Below are 22,054 nucleotides of genomic sequence, written 5' to 3' on the forward strand. Positions count from 1 at the left end.
TTTATATAATAGCTGTAAGACCCCACAATGCATGTTATTGATGAGAGAGAGGTGTTATTTATATAATAGCTGTAAGACCCCACAATGCATGTTATTGATGAGAGAGCGGTGTTATTTATATAATAGCTGTAAGACCCCACAATGCATGTTATTGATATGAGAGCAGTGTTATTTATATAATAGCTGTAAGACCCCACAATGCATGTTATTGATGAGAGAGAGGTGTTATTTATATAATATCTGTAAGACCCCACAATGCATGTTATTGATATGAGAGAGGTGTTATTTATATAATAGCTGTAAGACCCCACAATGCATGTTATTGATGAGAGAGAGGTGTTATTTATATAATAGCTGTAAGACCCCACAATGCATGTTATTGATGAGAGAGAGGTGTTGTTTAAAAGCATTATAAAAGTGCTGCATATATAGTGGCTGCTGGACGAAGGGCCCAATTTATTACCTTTGACGTGGAAGAAAATGTTTTTGGGAAAGAGAGAGAGCAAGTGTAGAAAATGTACAAATGCTGTCGGATTTCCCCAAAACATAATTTCCCATCTAAAGATAATTGAATTAGAAATTGGTTGTTGTATTTCTTCTATGAAAATGCTGCAGTAAACCTCAAAGTGTGGTTAAATTGCATGCTTTAGCAGAGTACAATCCAGGTCAGAAATGTTAGAGCACACAATTCAAGAGTGAGATTTCAGAAAGGGTTTATGAGATGTCATTGTGATTGCTCATGTGTCTTTACTATGCTAAAAGGGTAAAGTGTACATGCAACACAATGTGTTTTTAGACGTACTTTTCATAGATCCTTAGGAGTTAAAGCACAATTAAAAGCACTTCCATGAGTTCATACTGGTCAGTGGAGGCATTGCAGCTTTCAGCATTTCGCATGCTATAACAATTTGATGCTGTGTTTGCCAATCTGGGTTTACTATCTCTGTCTAAATGTTCCACTAATATACTACATGTATTTAGATTGCTGAACGTGTTAGGCATACCTTCGGCATTAACATGTTAACCCCACTAATCAGAACCCTTAATACATATCTTGGTGCCTCTGGATAGATAACCATCAGATATTTGCAAAACATTTGAATGAGCAAAATCTTACCCCTGTTTTTGGTCAAATTAAGAACAAATGTCTCACCCATTGGTTCGCACAAGTGGTAAAAATATATTATTTGGGATAGCACTGCATGAGATCAGTTACTGTGTAAGTGAGTTTGTCTCAAGTGCCACAATGTGATGGTAATTATCCCTGCTGAGCAGAGCTCAAGCAATACAGAACAATGGTGACAGGGGCCAGTGTTCTGTCTGGCTTTGAGCACCAGTAGTCAGCCAGTGTTCTGTCTTGCTTTGAGCACCAGTAGTCAGCCAGTGATTGTGCTCCTGGCTCTCCTGGTTTTCCACGGGTCTGTCCTTCTCTTTCTTTCAGCTGGGGCAGTACCCCCACCTTCGAGAAGAGATGGAGCGCATTGTCACCACGCACATCCGAGACCGCGAGAGCAGAACCAAAAACCAGGTGAGTCACCCAGCCCCACCAGGAGGTCTGGATAACTGTGTGGCTGAGGGACTGAGAGGGAGGAGGCAGTGTGATCTAGTGGTTAGAGCTGAGGGACTGGGAGGGAGGCAGTGTGGTCTAGTAGTTAGAGCTGAGAGACTGGGAGGGAGGCAGTGTGGACTAGTGGTTAGAACTGAGGGACAGGAAGGGAGGCAGTGTAGTCTAGTAGTTAGAGCTGAGAGACTGGGAGGGAGGCAGTGTGGGCTAGTGGTTAGAGCTGAGGGACTGGGAGGGAGGCAGTGTGGGCTAGTGGTTTATAGATCCCATTGCAAACTCAAAATTTGAGACCTTAAAAACTCAGGAAGAAAATTCATGTAGATATCTCCAAGTTAAAAAAATATTTAAAAAAAAGTTTATTGCTGATTTTTGATGATAATGAAAAGACACAGAAAAGGAGGCCAAGACGAAGTTCACTATCCACGCATTACTACCGCTGACCTGGAGAAGCCAATACAAAAATACATGATTGGCATTTTTAAATGCTTGGTCACTAACAGGCTATCAGTGCGGTTTATGTCAGCACTGTTTACAGAGCGATTGAGACCAGCACAGAAGCTAACATAACGCAATTGATTACTCTTGACCAGCTGAATTACGCACTGAATCATAGAATTATTGTAACAGACTGTTTACATTTTCAAGCCAAACTGTTTTTAAGACACAACACCAGCTACCCAAGCATTTTTCTTTTTTTCGTTTCATGAAGTTGTTGACTTGTCTCTTGTTTTTTTCAGCAGAGGTTTTGCCTCTTGTAATTCTAGCCACTTGTCTACTCTCATGCCTCCGAAAAGATCAAATGTGACGAAAGGAATGCCACTTATTTTTAAAAACTTTAAAAGACCTCTCACAACAATGAATGTGTGCATGCACTGCGAGCTTAATATGTTCTGTATTGATAATGTATTAATTGAACTGTGCTTCTGCAGAAATAAGTTCTGCCGTGCATTGTACTATTTAACTACGTGGTAAAAAATCCTCAACAGCCAATCAGCGTGCAGCATCCAAACATTCAGCTTTATAAATAAAGATTATAGTTGGAGATTCATAACTCCGACTGTACTGGTACCTCATGGATGTAACTTCACAGATTATTAATTCACATAAATCAATTGGTGCTGTAATTATCCATTTAAAAATAAAACAACACATTTTATTCCTCTCAGTAAATTTGTGTTAATGAAAAAGAAACTAGAACTTTGCTCACAGAAAAAGACCCACACTTTGCATAAAACAAAGAAATGTAAGTCTATGGTTATTCTTAATATTATAGTGATTTTTTTATGTGCTCATTTTACAGTAAGCTATACTGTTATTGTGTGGTCCGCTGAGATAAAAAACAAAAATCAAGCAGTCTGCGAACAAGAAAGATTGAACACCACTGGTCTAGTGGTTCGAGCTGAGAGTCTTGAAGGGATGTGGTATAAGCCAGTGGTAAAATCTGAAGGACTGGGAGAGAGGCAGTGTGTTCTAGTTGTTAGAGATCAGGGACTGGGTATTGTTGCGTTGTGTTTAGAGCTACACTTCAAGTGAAAGTGGTTTAATATTAAGGGCAATAAAGCAGCGCCCTCTGTCCTGTGTTTTCTGCCTTGGGTTATAATAACGCTGTCTGTCTGTTGTTGCTAGGTGATGTTGCTGATAGATATTGAACTGGCTTACATGAACACAAACCATGAGGATTTCATTGGATTTGCCAAGTAAGAGCATTTATTTAAGTATGTACTAATTCATTATTTCTCAATATTACATTCTAATAAATACACTGATCTAACTGATCTTTAAAAAATGAGTGTCAACCCTCCTAATACAATCTAGCAAAACAAAATCTAAACAAAGTGTTTCAGTTCTTAATGGCAATAATACACCAGTTTACAACCCGTACCTAGCTACTACTTCACCGATCCCTTATTATTCAACGATAACTTTTCATTTCCAATACATGTATATTTTTATTTATACTTAAATAAGAATTTGAGTTTTCAGTGTTTTTGTCTGTTTTATTCATGCTCAGTGCCCAACAGAGGAGCAGCCAGATGAGCAAGAAGAAGGCAGCCGGCAATCAGGTGAGTAGGAGTTGAGTAGATCGCCCCCTACAGGCTTGGAAACTGCAAAGCCGTGAATCCCTGAGGCAGAAGTCTTTCTAAATCTGCCCTCTCTGGGTCACACTGGGCCATACTGATCTGAGGATGTCACAGCATATAATTATCAATCTGAACTACTTCCCTGTGCACAGGGGGGTATTTTATAAGCTCAATAACTGTTGCATAATTTATTGTGCCCTGTTGTGTATTATGGCTTTCTTATTAAGTTAATGAACCTGGAGACCCAGCCTGGGTCGCCTCATGGGGTGAACTAGCACCAGACAACTGTCCACCCTAACCCTGTGGGAGCGCAAAAGCCAATGCAGGCCTTCTGTCCTAAGTGGGCCCTCAGCCAAGATTCAAGCAGGAAGCTCAGTGGCATGGCTCACTCCAAACCGCAGTGCGTTTACTTGGTGATTCACTGGGACGCCGATGCCGTTATACTTACTGTTAAAAGGTGCCACCGTTTATTACAATTTCCTGCTTTATCTGATGTATTCTCTACCAAACCGCAGGGTTACTTTGAAACACCCTTGATTTGCATTCAAAGGCCAGCAAGACTGATCTTCTACTGCTTCGTTCTTTTGCTTTTTCTAATAACTCTCTTACCCCTTCTCTTTGCTTTGCTGCTGTTGCCATGGCAACCCCCTGCAGGATGAAATCATGGTGAGTAGGCGGAGCTTGTGCAGTGTGTGTGTGTGTGTGTGTGTGTGTGTGTGTGTGTGTGTGTGTGTGTGTGTGTGGATTGTTTCAGTGCTCTGTCACTAATCTAGTTGAGAGGCTGCTTTGAGTCCTTGATAACTTTCTCCCTTTCCTCTTTCATAATGTTGAAGCATTGTTGAAAATGATTGACACTAGTCAGGAAGTGAACTTCTTTCTTCACTCAGTTATAGTAGTAAAGTGCTTTGAAGCTGTGACAGTTGCAGCCTTGTCTTGGTTCTGTTCAAAATAATACAATGGTGTATTATTACAGCTACCACTTGATTACCCAAACCCTGTATTATCCAAACACGTGTCATACAGTGTGGTATAAAGATATTTAATGCCACTTACATAATCTAAAACTCTGGAATATCACAACAAAATCAATACCAGACATGATCATATAGTGTCTCCCTTCTTGCCAGCGTGAATTCCAGAACTTTTAAATTTTATTTTGGAAAATCAATAATCACAAACAACAATCTGCAAAACAATTAAAAACAAAACATTAATATCGTACTACATATCATATACACACGTATTGCACAATAACACAAAGCAAATTAAATATACTTGCTGAAGCGGTTTTTATTTTAGCCAACGAAGTGTTTGTGTGTGGCAGCAATGCACTAGCAAAAGCCACAAGGCAGTGACATCATCTCCCTAGCAACAAGCCTCCTGTGTTGGGAATGGATTCTTTCAATGCAGCGGGTTTGTGCATTTGAGAAAGGAGAGGAAGACTCATGAAATTAATTGGAGACTGACGATGATGAGAAGCAATTACCCTCCGCTGTACGTATTAAAATGGTGTGCTGCTTTTTATACTGGACCCCCAGTAAAACGAGGGAGTGGTTGTATAGTATTTGTTAGCCTATTTGTTTTTCTATGGGTCTCTCGCTATATCGCGGCCCGCGATATACTGGACACTGACACCCACGATATATCGAGTGGGTGGTGTATATCAGAAAAATATGTGTTTAGCACTCTCTTTTAGTGTTCCTCGTGAAATATCACTGCAGGATGTGCGATCGCCTTCCAGCCAAGGGGATATGCAGCAATTTTATATTACACAGTTTATCTCACCGATTTTATATTACACAGTTTATCTCACCGATTTTATATCTCACAGATTTCTTTGCATTACAATTTATCAACCATATGGTATAATATATTATCTTACATGGTGGTACTTGAACCCAGCAGCCCCGACATTCCTTACTCATAACTCCAGCCTAATGTACACAATGCCACAACACTGCATTAGTGCAAATCCCAAACCTCTACAACTTGTCTTAAAACAGCTCCCTTAGGGATTCCCAACGCCCCCTGCTATATGCAAGTCGCTGCAGCCATGCATCATATTGATTTATTAATGAATGCTTTGATTCATGTGTTATTTACATTTTTTACTCACCAGCCGAGCGGACCTATAGGTTTCAGATATGCAGAGGTAATTGAAAATAAATCTTATTTGAGCTTATTTGAAAATAAAAGTTTCATGTATTAAAGCTTTGTGAATAAACCCATATTATTTAATTTCAGTGAAATATATTTTAAAAAGGGCTGAAGTATATTGCAATTTATCAGTGATGTATTCTGTTTCTTTTATCAGTGGAATGCTGGGTTACAGTGATAGAAATGTTATACACAATTTTCAATTCACCATTTTCTCCCAGTATTGTTCAAATGTGCCATTTTAGGGTTGAATTGAAATAGGAACCATTCTGCACAGTTCTCTGTGTCACTTAGTTCAGTGTATGCTGTAGCTCCCTGTGGCAAAGTGGTTGATTGGGTACAGGTGCCGAAGTGATGCAATGCGTGAATGAAACAGACAGAGATGATTGTAATCCTGTTTGGAAAGGGTTTTGTTATTTTGTTTTACAGGTCTGGCGACCAAACAATAATGTGTACTGCACGGGGTAAATAACAATAGGTTTGTAGTCCACCCCACAATAATACAAACACGGTCACCAGTCCTGGGTGTGTGCAGTAGTGCTCCTGGTGGGTGATAAAAGTTTATTTTGTGACAGTGGTGAAGTGTTGTTCTGGCTTTGTGCTGGCCCAAGGCGACAGCTCCAGAAACATGTTAGCTGTCTGGTGATTCAAAAACAAGAGAGTTACTAACAGACAGAACAAACAGACACTCACGAAACTGCTACGGTCTCTGGGGTCTCTCACAGTCCTTCTAGGTTAAAATACAAAACCAACATGAAGGAACAGATTGCGATTCTCCGCCCCCTTTTATGCAAATAGTAAACGAGTGCAACCGTCTCTCCAGTCTGCGGCTGCCACGTCGTTTCCCTTCCGGGTCAATGCGTTCTTGCAACGGAGTCTCGCCTTCATCCAGACTGGCCGACTTCCCGACCCGGGGAAAGAACTGTCAGACCAGTCCGTCCAAAGAACTCTGTTCTCGCTGCTTAGCACCCTCACAGGTCGGGAGGGAGCTTTACAACCAAGAATCATTGTATTTCTGTCACACTCCCCCATATAACGCCCTCCTGTGGTCCAAATTAACATTACACCTTTTTACCATTTCCCATGAAGAAAGTCAACATTTAATACGTCAGTCCTAGGAAAAGCAGTGATTGCCACTCCAAGTCGAGACAATACGTGAAGCATCTTGGATTTTGAGTTCATATAAAGAAACTAAATACAAAACATTGACATTTGACATTTCAATTATTATGTTTTTTTTTTTTTCTGAAGAAATAGTTGTTTTTAATAAATATATATTTATTATATAGGAAAATTTCTAAAACTACTGCCTGGTTATTTTACTGGCCAGAAATGGTTTTAGATGTGATTTACCGTCACAGATTGTTTCAGAGAGATTGTATCTAACCAGTTGTCAGAGGTAATGTAAATTAGCTCTGTCCCCTACTTAAGATGTCAGTGGCACACACCCTCTGTTGACACCGTCACGTTATGGCTATAGTAGTCCCTCTCTAAACCAGACATGTAGGGAGACAGAAATATTGAGTTGTGAGGTGTGAGATCTGGGTGTTAATACATTTTAAAATTCACAAATCATCTAGTCTGGTGCTAAGTTCACTTTTATTTTTTTTCTCTAAAGAATTTGATTGTCGATGTTACAAAGTAAGGTATTGAGACTATGTCCCATAGTCCAGAAACTCCAAAAAGTGGGACTTATCAAGGACTTGTACTGATGGCTTTGATTGCAATCAGAAGCATCAGGTGAAGCTGATTTGGGGTGTCAGAAAACACCTCTTTGTACAAGTGGTCCTTACAGTCATAGCTGCACCCACTGACAAATCCAAACATTATTATTAATTTCTTAGCAGACGTCCTTATCCACGGTGACTTACAATTTTTACAAGATATCACATTATTTTTACATACAATTACCCATTTATACAGTTGGGTTTTTACTGGAGCAATCTAGGTAAAGTACCTTGCTCAAGGGTACAGCAGCAGTGTCCCCACCTGGGATTGAACCCACGACCCTCCACTCAAGAGTCCGAGCCCTAACCACTACTCCACACTGCTGCCCATACAATGCAATGCAGTGCAGTTATTAACTACACTGATTTTGCTTGTACGGTGCTTCCTTGTTATAGCTGGTCCTTCAGTTATAAGGCAGTATGGTAATGGTTTCCATTTGCCCAATACTGCTATTACACTAGCACTTGCACTGGCTCCCGACTACAGCATTCTAGAGGGAACAATATATTATTATTATTTATTATTATTTATTTCTTAGCAGACGCCCTTATCCAGGGCGACTTACAATTGTTACAAGATATCACATTATACATTATTTCACATTATACAGATATCACATTATTTTATTTTTTTACATACAATTACCCATTTATACAGTTGGGTTTTTACTGGAGCAATCTAGGTAAAGTACCTTGCTCAAGGGTACAACAGCAGTGTCCCCCACTGGGGATTGAACCCACAACCCTCCGGTCAAGAGTCCAGAGCCCTAACCACTACTCCACACTGCTGCCCCTATAATATACCACAGATATGGCCAAATGTTTTGCATCACCCTATAGAATTAACTAATTCTGTTGAATAATGTTACATAAAAAAATGTGGCATTTTTAAATCTTAACTTGAACTACTATTATGGCTTCCGGTAGACTTTTGCAATATGATTTTGTAGTTTCTGTTATTACATCATGTTAAATAAAATATCTAAATTATGTTTAGATTTTTAATTTTTTTAATTTTTATTATATCTCAATCCTAAAATTCTAGGTGTTGGAAAACATTTGACTATAGCTGTACATTTTGACTACACTTTCCTTTTATATGAGAACATCAATGAAGAAAAGCAATTGGGGGTGGAAGGGGGTGGTCAGACAAGTATACCACCTAGAGACAGTGAAGAATGTGTTCTTTGTTTTCCTCAGGGTCACATGTGCTTGCTTTCCAGACACAAATGAAACGCCCTTCCAAACCCAACCCTTTGATTTCCCCCTGATCTGAACCAGGATTCTCACTCCCCCATACACAGAGGGGCTGGCAGCAGCTTTCTTCATCTGTCTTGCATGTTTGCAAAGATCAGAGATGTGTTTAATTGTATGTATAAGCAGTGGTTTACCTGTGTGTAGCAAAGATGCCAGTTCCTGCCCTTACAAAAGTCTGCTGCGTTATACTATAGTAAAAGCATAGCTGAAGTAAAGACACATAGCTTGTTTGACCATGATAAAACACTGTCAGATAAGGGAAAAAGCTGCTTTTTCTTAGGATGAATCAAAGCAGACTTAAAGGTTAACGTATTTACTAGCACTGTCAGACAGATGCTTGCAAAAAGCAAGACAGATGACCAAAACAAACTGACCTCACTAGACATGGAGGGATTTGTAAACTATATTACTGTCTCTCTACATTCTGTTCTGAGGAAAAAATGTCCACCCTGACCTGCAAGCAACTGCTTCCTGGTCCAGCCGTTTTCAACCAACAGATTAGAGACAGGGAGAATATTAGATGTGAAATGGAGGTCACTGATATTGAGGAGTGGGTGAGCTGTGTCTTGTGTCTCAATATGTCTAATGTCTCTTGTCCTCTGCAGGTGATCAGGAAAGGCTGGCTTACCATTAACAACATTGGCATCATGAAGGGAGGTGCCAAGGAGTACTGGTTTGTGCTGACGGCCGAGACTCTATCCTGGTACAAGGATGATGAGGTCAGTGCATATCTAGCAGATCTAAATTACGGTTGTGTTTTCTTTATGTGGCAACATTTGTTTTTCATCTACTGTACATTTGCATTTATGCATGCTTACAGAATTCATGTGCATTAAAGAGGTTGTCTACAGCTATGGCCAAAAATTTTGCCTCACCCTATAGAATTCACTCATTTTGCTTCAAAAAGTCGAATGAAACCTGCTGTATAATGTTACTTTAACATATTGAATTACATACCGCTTTGTAGTTTTCCATATACTTAACGGAAAACTGACAAATTGAAAAATGTGACATTTAGAAATGTAACTATACTACTATTATGGCTTCCGGTAGACTTTTGCAATATCATTTTGCAGTTTATTTGATTACATTATGTTAAATAAAAGATCTAAATTATGTTAATATAGTTTTTGTAAAATTATGTCTCAGTCCTAAAGTTCTAAGGGATGCAAAACGTTTGGCCATAGCTGACAATACATGACTCTTAGTAGGAGAGCTATGGGATCAGACATCCCCACAGCAATTATCTTCCTGCTAGCCAAGAAGAAATGACCCATTCACCCAACAGCATCTTTCAAGATTTTGGGTTGTTTGAAAACAGACTTTAATTCGTGTAGTTTTGTAAACTTCACGTAAGTGGAAGGTTGATGTCATTCTGAGAAGCTGTGGAAATTGTGCAGCTTTCCAGTTTGAAGTTTCTCTTATGCGGCAATCAAACAATTCCTGAAATGTAAGACTCTGTAAAATGTGAAGGACGATATAACACAGGGATGTTTTAGCTTTTGAGAGGGAACTGAAGTTACCATTTCCATGAACCATACTTTTACTGAAATAAAACAAGTGGCTGAAACCACACGCCTGTTAGAAGCACAGATACAGCAGATGGGAAGAAAACGTGTACAGTAATTTGTAATTTATTAATTCGAGCACGTCGAGCGGATATTTACGTATTCAGAAGCATATAAATGTATGCAAGCCCTTTTTGCTGTTGTGGGTAAGGTAGGCTAGATTGCTTTTAAATTTTAGAATAATACATCGTCTCAAGATGCACAATAAATGCTCATATATCTTTTTATTTATTTCGTTTTTATTTCTTTTTTTATTTTCCTATATTATGTGCAAAAAAAAACACTATGAAAAAAAGAATGACATTTTTTTCTGCACGTCACTCAAACAGTGGCTGAAGAAAATATACCCTACAGTTGAAAAACATTCCAATGTTAAAATAAAATAAAGATATCCAAAAACATTAACAATTAATATTGCAGCTAAATATGTTTGTATGGGATATTTTTCATACAAATCCTACAAACTGTAACTCGCAGTCACTCAACAAAGGAGCATTTGTAAAACAGAATTTGTAGAATCGAGTAGTGTATAAACAAACCTGTCTAACCCGGCACCACATGGGACAGAAAAGTGTGCCAGATAACACAGTGTGCTGGTTTGTAGAGGTAGCAACTGTAAAATCTAATACTGTACCTAGTAAAAGGTATAAATGCTACAAATGATTTGAACTCTTTGAAAAACTAGATTACAGTACATGCAGTAGGAGCACTGTCCTGGTATATCCTGTCATTCCAGGACTGGATTACAGTACATGCAGTAGGAGCACTGTCCTGGTTTACCCTGTCATTCCAGGATTGGATTCATTTTAATTTTACTCTCCATTATGTAAACAAGTATTTTACTACAGATGTACCAACATGGGACATGTGTGCATTTATGCAATTTACTTGATTACAAAGAAAAATCACGGGACTTGATGCCAGACTGTAACAGTCAAGACTTACAATTCCGTAATCGTCAGGTTTCGGATTGTAGAGGGTATCCACCATTGTTTTCAGTAGGGATTTGGTCGTGGCCCCAAAATAATGCCGATACAGAATGCTGGTATGTGCAGGGGAGGAAAAACTGTGTGTTTGGTTACTGTCTCTTTAAAAAATAAAAATGCAATAAAAAAAAAAAAATCAATGGATTTTGTCAAAAGTGTTGTGTCGTTTACACAAGTATAGTCAATAGTTGTGTTTGGTGTACTTTGTGCGCCTTTTTTGTATTTCATTTGTATGTTGTGTTATTGTTTTTTAAATGTGAATTTGTAAGCATGCTCTATAAGAGCAACTTCTAAGTTGTCTTTAAAAAAGGACCTGTGTTACCTAGTGCAGGTTCTACAACCCTTGAATGAATGGGTTTTTATACCATGTTAAAATGACACAGCCCCTACAGTTCTGGGCTGTATTTGAGCGGCATTGTGAATTTTTGTTTTAGTACCAACATTTATCCCAAGGTGGCAAACAGCATTTAGATTTAATCTGCCCTCAAGTGCAGTACCAGATATTATTATTATTATAATTATTATTATTATTATTTGTTTATTTAGCAGATGCCTTTTTCAAAGGCGACATATAGAGACTAGGGTGTGTGAACTATGCATCAGCTGCAGAGTCACTTACAACAACGTCTCCCCCGAAAGATGAAGCACAAGGAGGTTAAGTGACTTGCTCAGGGTCACACAGTGAGTCAGTGAGCTGGGATTTGAACCGGGGACCTCCTGGTTACAAGACCTTTTCTTTAACCACTAAAACACATGTTTGCTACAATATCTATTTATTTCATAATGGCACATTAGAGACCTATGTAGCAAATGAAAGTGCATGGAATGTAAGATTTATGAACTTTTGTGGTCAGCTACAACCACGTAGGGATATTAACAGCATCCGATTTAAATACCATCGCTATTTAGCCCTAAATCTATATTAATACCACCACTGTTTAACGCTATTTATCCTGCTTATGTTTTTCCCTCGCCTTGCTGCTTTACATGCCCCTATTCAATCTAATACAGCTGACAATACAGGGAAGAGGTCATCAATAAAGCAGCTTTACAAGCTGTACGGCTCAAGATCGCTGCTGTTTGATACTTAAAGCAGACCACCTACTCTTCAGATAACATGAAAGAATTTAGTAAAAGACAAACATTTAAAATATTAACAACTGGCGTAGTCTTCGAAGACATTTTAAAGACAACTAGAAGACTTTTATTTGTCTTATACCCTAGTATTGAAATCAATCTATTGTCTTAGCTCTTATTATTATTATTATTGTTATTATTATTATTATTATTATTATTATTATTATTATTATTATTATTTATTTCTTAGCAGACGCCCTTATCCAGGGCGACTTACAAGATATCACATTATTTTTACATACAATTACCCATTTATACAGTTGGGTTTTTACTGGAGCAATCTGGGTAAAGTACCTTGCTCAAGGGTACAGCAGCAGTGTCCCCCACTGGGGATTGAACCCACAACCCTCTGGTCAAAAGTCCAGAGCCCTAACCATTGGCAACATGAGCACTGGTCCCCTAATCTTTGTGAGGACTACTATTTTGACCTGTGATAGTTTTGTACTTTCATTTGAGCGTATACAGATACAAGATAGGGTCTGGGAATTGGCATCTATGTCCGGATGGCAGGAATTAACAAGCCCGGACGCCAATGTGCGGTTTTAAGTGAAACGCAAAAGAAACACCAAGCTTCCTTTAATATTTTCTTTGACATACATTAGTTGCTTAAAGGATGCCCACTATCTTATTAGAAATGTACTGTTCAGTAGTGATCTTTACATTCTACAACGAACATATCCATGTGATGTAAACAGTCTAATTGAGTTGTTGCAGTCATGTGACCCCAGCGGTCAAAACAACCATACACAATAATGAAAACTCTACTCATCTACATGTAAGTTTAAGCTACTTATTGATTTGTACTGCGATCTGGTGGTATTGTGTTAAACTGTATTACAGTATAATGTAGTTTTGATAGACCAACGCTGACTGAGAAATATGTCTGGGTTTGGAAAAGGTGGCAACCCTAATTCAAGACCACTGCTGTTCCTGATTTACCAAATTGAGGTCTTTTGGAGGCTGAAAGTGAAGCTGTGGAAAGTTATCCTCGCCAAAAGAAGTGGTTGGTACTGTACCAGGAAGAAGAAATTGTACAATTGTAAAAAATTGTATATCCCCAATTAGAGTAAAAAAAATAAGATTTTGAACATTAAGGGACCCGTAACAATGTTGCTAACATGATTTTCAACCCTTGGTTGTGACTTCTTTAAGAGTACATATTTTATGCCAAAGCTCTTGGGTGCTAAGCCCAAGAGCCCCACTAAAGGAAGGCAAATAATGAAAAGTGGCCTGACATCTGCGCTGCAGAAGCTGCCAGTCTCAGCTTTCTCCTTCAGTTAAATATGAGGACTGGTTTTCATAACCTGATTTTGTTTTAAGAGGGGTGTCTGGTTCGAAGGTTGGTTTGTTAATGAGCTCCATGTGGGGAGTAGGGGGTGCTGTGTGTTGGTCCCTTTCATCTCCCAGTTAACAAAAGCCTCTCTGAAAAGCCTGCTTTCTAAATGACTAACACACGTGGTTAGGCAGGAACCTCTCTTTCCCCTCCAGGGCTTTTAACCTCCACGGCTATTTATTTTTAAAGCTGGCCAGGATTGTGGTTGTGGGGCACCGGGGGACCCAAAACTAACAAGACACGACTGAGGAAAAATGGGCCATTGTTTCTCGAGTGGCTCTTTTAAAGGGAATCTTTCCCTTATTGTGTTTTTCCTTTACCTGTGTTAGGGAGTTAGACTGTCAGGCCTTGTCACCTTGAACACTTCTGGTCCTTTACATATCAACACAGACAAACACACACACTCGGACATGCACATCAACTGATACAGATGAATAGCTTTCAGTAGATCTAACCCTAACCCTAACCCTAACCCTAACACACACACTCGGACATGCACATCAACTGATACAGATGAACAACTTTCATAGATCTAACCCTAACCCTAACCCTAACCCTAACACACACACTCGGACATGCACATCAACTGATACAGATGAACAACTTTCATAGATCTAACCCTAACCCTAACACACACACTCGGACATGCACATCAACTGATACAGATGAACAGCTTTCATAGATCTAACCCTAACCCTAACATACACACTCGGACATGCACATCAACTGATACAGATGAACAGCTTTCATAGATCTAACCCTAACCCTAACACACACACTCAGACATGCACGTCAACTGATACAATAACTTTCATAGATCTAACCCTAACCCTAACACACACACTCGGACATGCACATCAACTGATACAGATGAACAACTTTCATAGATCTAACCCTAACCCTAACCCTAACCCTAACACACACACTCGGACATGCACATCAACTGATACAGATGAACAACTTTCATAGATCTAACCCTAACCCTAACACACACACTCGGACATGCACATCAACTGATACAGATGAACAGCTTTCATAGATCTAACCCTAACCCTAACATACACACTCGGACATGCACATCAACTGATACAGATGAACAGCTTTCATAGATCTAACCCTAACCCTAACATACACACTCGGACATGCACATCAACTGATACAGATGAACAGCTTTCATAGATCTAACCCTAACCCTAACACACACACTCAGACATGCTCGTCAACTGATACAATAACTTTCATAGATCTAACCCTAACCCTAACACACACACTCGGACATGCACATCAACTGATACAGATGAACAGCTTTCATAGATCTAACCCTAACCCTAACACACACACTCAGACATGCACGTCAACTGATACAATAACTTTCACAGATCTAACCCTAACCCTAACACACACACTCGGACATGCACGTCAACTAATACAGATGAATAACTTTCATAGATCTCACACTCCATTTTCACTTCATTAGTTTTAAAAAATATATAAAATATTTTCTAAGATATTTAGTACATTTAATAGAATATTGGCTAGGATGTCAATATTTTTATAATGCCTCTACACATTCACACACGTGATTGTATTCAATTCTGGTGGCATTATGTTGCTTCTTAGTATATTATCATTTGTTATTTCTAAATGTTCAATTATTTGCACCTTTAGTGTGTTTTGAAGAAACAATTCATTTGAAAGATTCAAACAAGAAAATTGATGTTTCAAAATCCATTTTAAAAGCTTATTGGATTGGTATGTATGTATTTAAAATATTAACCAATGGAAACTGCCTGAGGTTTATCAGAAATAGTTTTGGGTGGAACCTGGCAACAGACAGGCTGGCCGCAGTGGGTATTGGAACCACAGTCCCACAACCAACACAAGGCGGCAGGGAAATGCCCTGCCCAGACAGTAATGATAACCTTCAGTGGAGTGACTGGGGTGGAGGGAGTGGCATCTGGCTTCCATTACCAGACATACCAGCCATTTGAATCAGGCCGCTGGATTCTCACAAAGACTAGTACAAGTATGTAGCCAGAGCTGAAGCGCTGCCTGCATTAAGGGGGCCTTTGAGTGCTTCTCTACAGATCAGCTGAACAGGCGATTCGAATCCCTAGAAGTGATAAGGAACTGTCTCAACAACAGGGGTCCAGACTTTCAGAGAATGGAAACTATAACACACGCATATTCACATGTCTAAAAATAAACACAAAAATAATGTATTGTTCTGGAAACTGTCTGTGAGTCAGTGTTCTGCCATTCATTAATAAAATGTAGCTCCACCCTTTTGCCTTGTGCAATCATTCCTGTGGTTTATAGTCAGCCCAATTAATATTGCTTCTGTTATTGTTTTGAATTGACAACAGAACTGCCAGAAGGTACGGCTTGGCAGGAACATGTTTCGGGAGACGCGTGTTTCAGCCTCCGTTTCCCGAGTCGCCGGGGTGTTGCAGCAGTGAACCGGGATTAATAATAACACAACTGGCAATTCCAAATTGGGGAGAAAACTGTTGATTATGCTTTGGATACCACACCTTGAAAATCGAGTGATGCAAGCCATTTCACTCAATGTTTTTCCTTCTTTATGCAAGTCATGGTTGTTATAATATTAGTGGAGTCTTTGAGTAAATTGTTGATGCTCATAATTCATCAGAGTAGAAAAATGCAACATGTCTAAGACTTTTGCACAGCAGTGTATTTTTTTCATTATTTAAAAATGTCTATGCAAGAATCTAACGTAACTTTGAGGACTATTCCATCAGCTGTTATCCTTTCATCCAAGATTTTAGCAGCATTTTATTACTGTTTCTTCTATTGATACATAGCCGCAGTGCCTCCACCAGGCATACCAAAACACAGCCTGTGGAGCCGGAATCGCTGTTAAAAAACAAATGCGTCTTATGAAGTGAAAAGCTGAAGAAGTTTTGGGGTTAAAAAAAATGGTTACTGGGTGTTAAATGTGAGCTTTGTATACATAAAAAAATGAATGATGCTAAACCGTCTAAACAGCAAAATGCAAAAGTGTAGAAAGAAAATACATGTTAGTTGAAGTTCCGAGCATGAGTGAAACTGGACAGGTTCCCTTATCCAAACCAACATGATAGTAATTTGAAGAAGAGTGCTTACTACCCCGTTCCAAAATGAGTAAAATAAGCATCTGGATTCAAAGGGGCACTGTAGCATACCGCCTGGAGTCTTAGTGTAAATACCTGGAAGCTGCTTTAAATTAGAGGCTTCATTTACTGTTTTAAGATGAATGACTAATACTGTAAATACTGAATGCACGATCATTTTGCAGTTTGAGTTTACTATACCTTTACCATGCTTATATCACATATTTACCATGCTTACAGTACATATGCTTGTACTACGGTTTAACTTATATGGCTAACTGTGTTGGGGAGTTACTGTAATTTGATGACATGTTGTAGCTATAGTGATTCCAGGTAACACAATGTGGGAGCATTTATGTGAAAAAAATAACGTAGTTACTTTCTGTTACATTTAAAAAAAGGTCTATGGCTAATGCATAATGTGGAAATTAAAACACTTCAACAGTACAAGTCACACCTCTACATGTCACATCAACACTCTTCATATCATCTTAGTAGAAAACTTGTGGGCTCGATATCTGGATCTTCAAAGAATATTTTGACCTGCAGCCTGACCAGACAAAAAATATATCTCTGTAAAATATGTGCGGAGAGGTAACTGTTTGTAACTGTAACTACTGTAGTTATTTTTTTTTTCCAAAGTACTAAGTTACCATAACTAGTTACAATTCTGTTGAAGTTACTGTAATGGATTACTTCCCCAGCGCTGGCTAACCCGAATGTCTTCCACTTCAGTTAGGGCAGTGGCAGTGCTGAATGGGTTAACCATGAGATTTCACAGTCCTTGCTTGAACTCTGAGGCACTTTATTATTGTATGCATTGCTCTACAATAAAACCTGGCAGTCCTGCTTGATTCGTAGTGGATGCGCCTGCCAGACAGCCAGCTAGTCCCATCCCAGCTGTACCATAAAACTACCGGAAAGCCGGTTATGTCAGCCCCATAAATAACTTAAAAGAAAAGTGGATACAGTTTCAGCAAGTTGATTAAGAGCTGTAGAGAAAGGTGCTGAAGTGCTGTTTTTATTAACCACTTTTTGTGTGTTAGAAATATACACAAATGATATACAATGGGGGTTTAATTGGGCTATTTCTCACATTTAAACTCCAAGCAGGAGCACAAACTGGTCACCCTGGTATATCAGTACTGTACAACACACAGAAAATACACCTGAAAGCACTATTACGTTGTACGATATTAAGGTAAAGGACTGTACTTTGTGTAGTTAGTCTTGTCAGATGTAGCTAAGCGGAAATGAGTAAGCTTAGTTCAGATTGTTGTTAAAGCACACAATTACAGAGTGTTGTTTTAAAAGCGATACTTTGATAGTTTTATTTGACCCTGATATTAGGTATCGTAGGATTTTGGTATCATGGTATACCGTAGATATTGATATACCACAGAACACTGGTTCTTATAGGTATCAGAATATCATGAAATGGCTATAGAATCTTCAGAACTGCTTGGTCAAATGGACACTAGTCCTAGTACTGTAGTTATTCCACATACTGTTAATGTAAATAGTGGTGGCCTACTTTTCTTAATACTGGAACATTTCCTATATTGGGGTATGCATGACATATACTGTATGTACCTTGTTGTAAAAAGGGGGCTGGAGTCTCTGTTTGTTCTGCAGTGAAATCATACAGCTCTTCCAATTGTGAGAATGGGGTACGGAAGACAAACTCAGTGGCATTCTGACACGCTGTAGTTGCTATTTGATCAGTTTCTATTAATGAAATGTTCATATAACAAAGGCAGATGGAGTTTGTTTTTAATTTTTTTTTTCCAAATATAACAGGGCATGTAAACTTGTATAACAACTGGAAGAAAACCCAAACCAGCACAGTGCATCTGGAATTGAGATTTTAGGCAATCCTTAAACCAAAGGCTTCAAGTTGGGTTAAAATAAAAAAATATTCTTAAAGTGCCAGCACATCTGGAGTTTAAATTAAATGGGAACTCTCAACTAAGAGTATCAATAAGGAGTTTCTATTTCTGAATTCCTTCAAGGGTAGGCTGTAGGTATTGTCAAAATGAATTGATATTATTAAAAGTATATGTGCAGAATATATATATATATATATCAGACTTGTAGGAGTCATGGCCGCAAAAGATTCGGATTCGACCGCGTGTGACTCAGAACATTTGGGCTCCATGACTCGGAGATATTAACGACAAATCCTTTTTTATTTTCTATTACACAAGTCATATTACAGTTACTAGGAAACTGTGCACAATAAAAAAAAAACACCCAACAAAACATTATCCAATCACTGGTTAGCCCTGTTGTCTTTGCAGCCAATCATAGTAAGAATAAGAAACTGGAAGCGAGTTAGGTTGTAGTGTAAACACACCCCCACACAAATCCAACTGCAATCATCGCAGACCAAGTTTTTTTTTGCCTCTTTTGCATTAAGTTTTATAAGGAGTAAACAGTGCCAGCATGGTAAACAAGTAAGTCATTATTTGGCATTTAACAAACCTTCCTCTTACTACTTTAAACCATGTTCTAAGTTTAAGCACTGTAGAAATACATTTCTAAAACTGAAAACTTGAAAAATATGTCATTTGATTTTGCTGAGCTCCCTGAATCTGTGGAATGTAATGTATTTGTTTGCACTGAAAACAATAGAACATTGGTCACCTTAATAATTTTGAGTTTACTGAAAATAAAACTGAATGAAAAAAACAATAATTACATAAGTTATAACCATACTTTTAGAGCTTAATTCATGTCACTGTGTGATTATACTCTGTGCTTTGCTTCTAATCTTCACTCATTCCCAGTACATACATAGGAGGCTGTGTGGTCCTGTGGTTAAAGAAAAGGGCTTGTAACCAGGAGGTCCCCGGTTCACATCCCACCTTAGCTAGTGACTCATTGTGTGACCCTGAACAAGTCACTTAACCTCCTTGTGCTCCGTCTTTAGGATGAGATGTAGTTGTAAGTGACTCTGCAACTGATGCATAGTTCACACACCCTAGTTTCTGTAAGTTGCCTTGGATAAAGGCGTCTGCTAAGTAAACAAATAATACCATCACTGTTTGCAAACAACGTCAATTAATTCACCTGGCAAATTCAGTGTAAAACTAGGCACTAAAATCGAAAATTGCCTACCGTCTAATATTTTTTTATTATAGATTTGGAAAAATTGTTAAAACACAATAGTGCAGCGTCTGTCTGTGTGAACTTCATTTTTCTTATTCCATTATGAACCTACACAAAGGGGAAATACAGAAATATTAGAGGTCAGCAGGGGTTTTAAATTACCCGACACTACCCGGGTCTCTCTTTACTATCGGGTTTCAATTTATTAATTTGAGAATTTAAAGAAAATGTAGAAAATATGACAATACAGCGTAATAAAGACAACGTTAAAACAAGCTTTGCATGAAGCCTTTTCTTAACTGACAGGGTATCAATGTTTTACAGAAAACAATCACACACAGCGAGCGGCAAGTACACCTCAATAATAATAACTGTGGCGACTAGTCTCAGGAACTAAATCACAAAGAAAACAACATAATAACATCATTTTGGTTTATGTCAGTGATAACTCTGTGATCCATTAATAATAACCGTGTGGCTTCCAATACGGAATGCTTTATCTACAGTTATTGCACAGATATAGTTTCTTACCCAAAAGATAAAATAAGTAGCCTTTTATTGAAAAATACATAAGCAAATAAATATACAGTACGAAGCATGGCAGACAGCAAAAAACGAAAATCTTTTTCTGTTATAATTAAACTCGATGTGATGGACAGAGTAAGAAAAGGTGAAACCCAAGCAGCAGTTTCAAAAGACATAAATGTTACAGAATCTACATTGCGTGGATGGCTTAAAGATGAAGAAAAACCAATAGGCTTTCTTGATAAGATTGACTCCAAAGAGGGCTGCTGTAAAGAGTGAGACATGCTGCTGTGTGAATGTGCTGCTGTGTTAACCTGCGCTGTGTGAACCTGCTGCTGCGTGAACGTGCTGCTGTGTGAATGTGCTGCTGTGTGAACCTGCTGCTGTGTGAACGTACTGCTGTGTGAACGTGCTGCTGTGTGAACCTGCTGCTGTGTGAACGTGCTGCTGCGTGAACGTGCTGCTGTGTGAACCTGCTGCTGTGTGAACGTGCTGCTGTGTGAACCTGCTGCTGTGTGAACGTGCTGCTGTGTGAACCTGCTGCTGTGTGAATGTGCTGCTGTGTGAATGTGCTGCTGTGTGAACCTGCTGCTGTGTGAACGTGCTGCTGTGTGAACCTGCTGCTGTGTGAACGTGCTGCTGTGTGAACGTGCTGCTGCGTGAACGTGCTGCTGTGTGAATGTGCTGCTGTGTGAACGTGCTGCTGTGTGAACCTGCTGCTGTGTGAACGTGCTGCTGTGTGAACGTGCTGCTGTGTGAACGTGCTGCTGTGTGAACGTGCTGCTGTGTGAACGTGCTGCTGTGTGAACCTGCTGCTGTGTGAACGTGCTGCTGTGTGAACCTGCTGCTGTGTGAACGTGCTGCTGCGTGAACCTGCTGCTGTGTGAACGTGCTGCTGTGTGAACCTGCTGCTGTGTGAACGTGCTGCTGTGTGAACCTGCTGCTGTGTGAACGTGCTGCTGTGTGAACGTGCTGCTGTGTGAATGTGCTGCTGTGTGAATGTGCTGCTGTGTGAATGTGCTGCTGTGTGAATGTGCTGCTGTGTGAATGTGCTGCTGTGTGAATGTGCTGCTGCGTGAACCTGCTGCTGTGTGAACGTGCTGCTGTGTGAACCTGCTGCTGTGTGAACGTGCTGCTGTGTGAACCTGCTGCTGTGTGAACGTGCTGCTGTGTGAACGTGCTGCTGTGTGAATGTGCTGCTGTGTGAATGTGCTGCTGTGTGAATGTGCTGCTGTGTGAATGTGCTGCTGTGTGAATGTGCTGCTGTGTGAATGTGCTGCTGCGTGAACGTGCTGCTGTGTGAATGTGCTGCTGTGTGAATGTGCTGCTGTGTGAACGTGCTGCTGTGTGAATGTGCTGCTGTGTGAATGTGCTGCTGTGTGAACGTGCTGCTGCGTGAACGTGCTGCTGTGTGAATGTGCTGCTGTGTGAACGTGCTGCTGTGTGAACCTGCTGCTGTGTGAATGTGCTGCTGTGTGAACGTGCTGCTGTGTGA

General features: G+C 39.4%; 1 protein-coding gene across 11 annotated transcripts in view; it reads left to right on the forward strand.

Annotated features, from left to right (window-relative positions):
* The window catches only part of LOC117422010 (dynamin-1), a 116,043-nt gene that overhangs the window by 39,200 nt on the left and 54,789 nt on the right, over window positions 1-22,054 (forward strand). For 7 of the 11 annotated variants that reach the window (XM_058987128.1, XM_058987129.1, XM_058987119.1 and 4 more), the window contains exons 11-15: window positions 1,442-1,528; window positions 3,191-3,261; window positions 3,576-3,627; window positions 4,300-4,311; window positions 9,392-9,505. In XM_058987128.1, coding sequence (XP_058843111.1) covers window positions 1,442-1,528; window positions 3,191-3,261; window positions 3,576-3,627; window positions 4,300-4,311; window positions 9,392-9,505 — 336 coding nt within the window. The remainder of the gene's footprint in view (window positions 1-1,441; window positions 1,529-3,190; window positions 3,262-3,575; window positions 3,628-4,299; window positions 4,312-9,391; window positions 9,506-22,054) is intronic. The other 4 variants (XM_058987122.1, XM_058987126.1, XM_058987124.1 and 1 more) reach the window with 1 other exon arrangement.

Source organism: Acipenser ruthenus, chromosome 15, assembly GCF_902713425.1.
Source record: "Acipenser ruthenus chromosome 15, fAciRut3.2 maternal haplotype, whole genome shotgun sequence".
NCBI classification, from domain to species: domain Eukaryota; kingdom Metazoa; phylum Chordata; class Actinopteri; order Acipenseriformes; family Acipenseridae; genus Acipenser; species Acipenser ruthenus.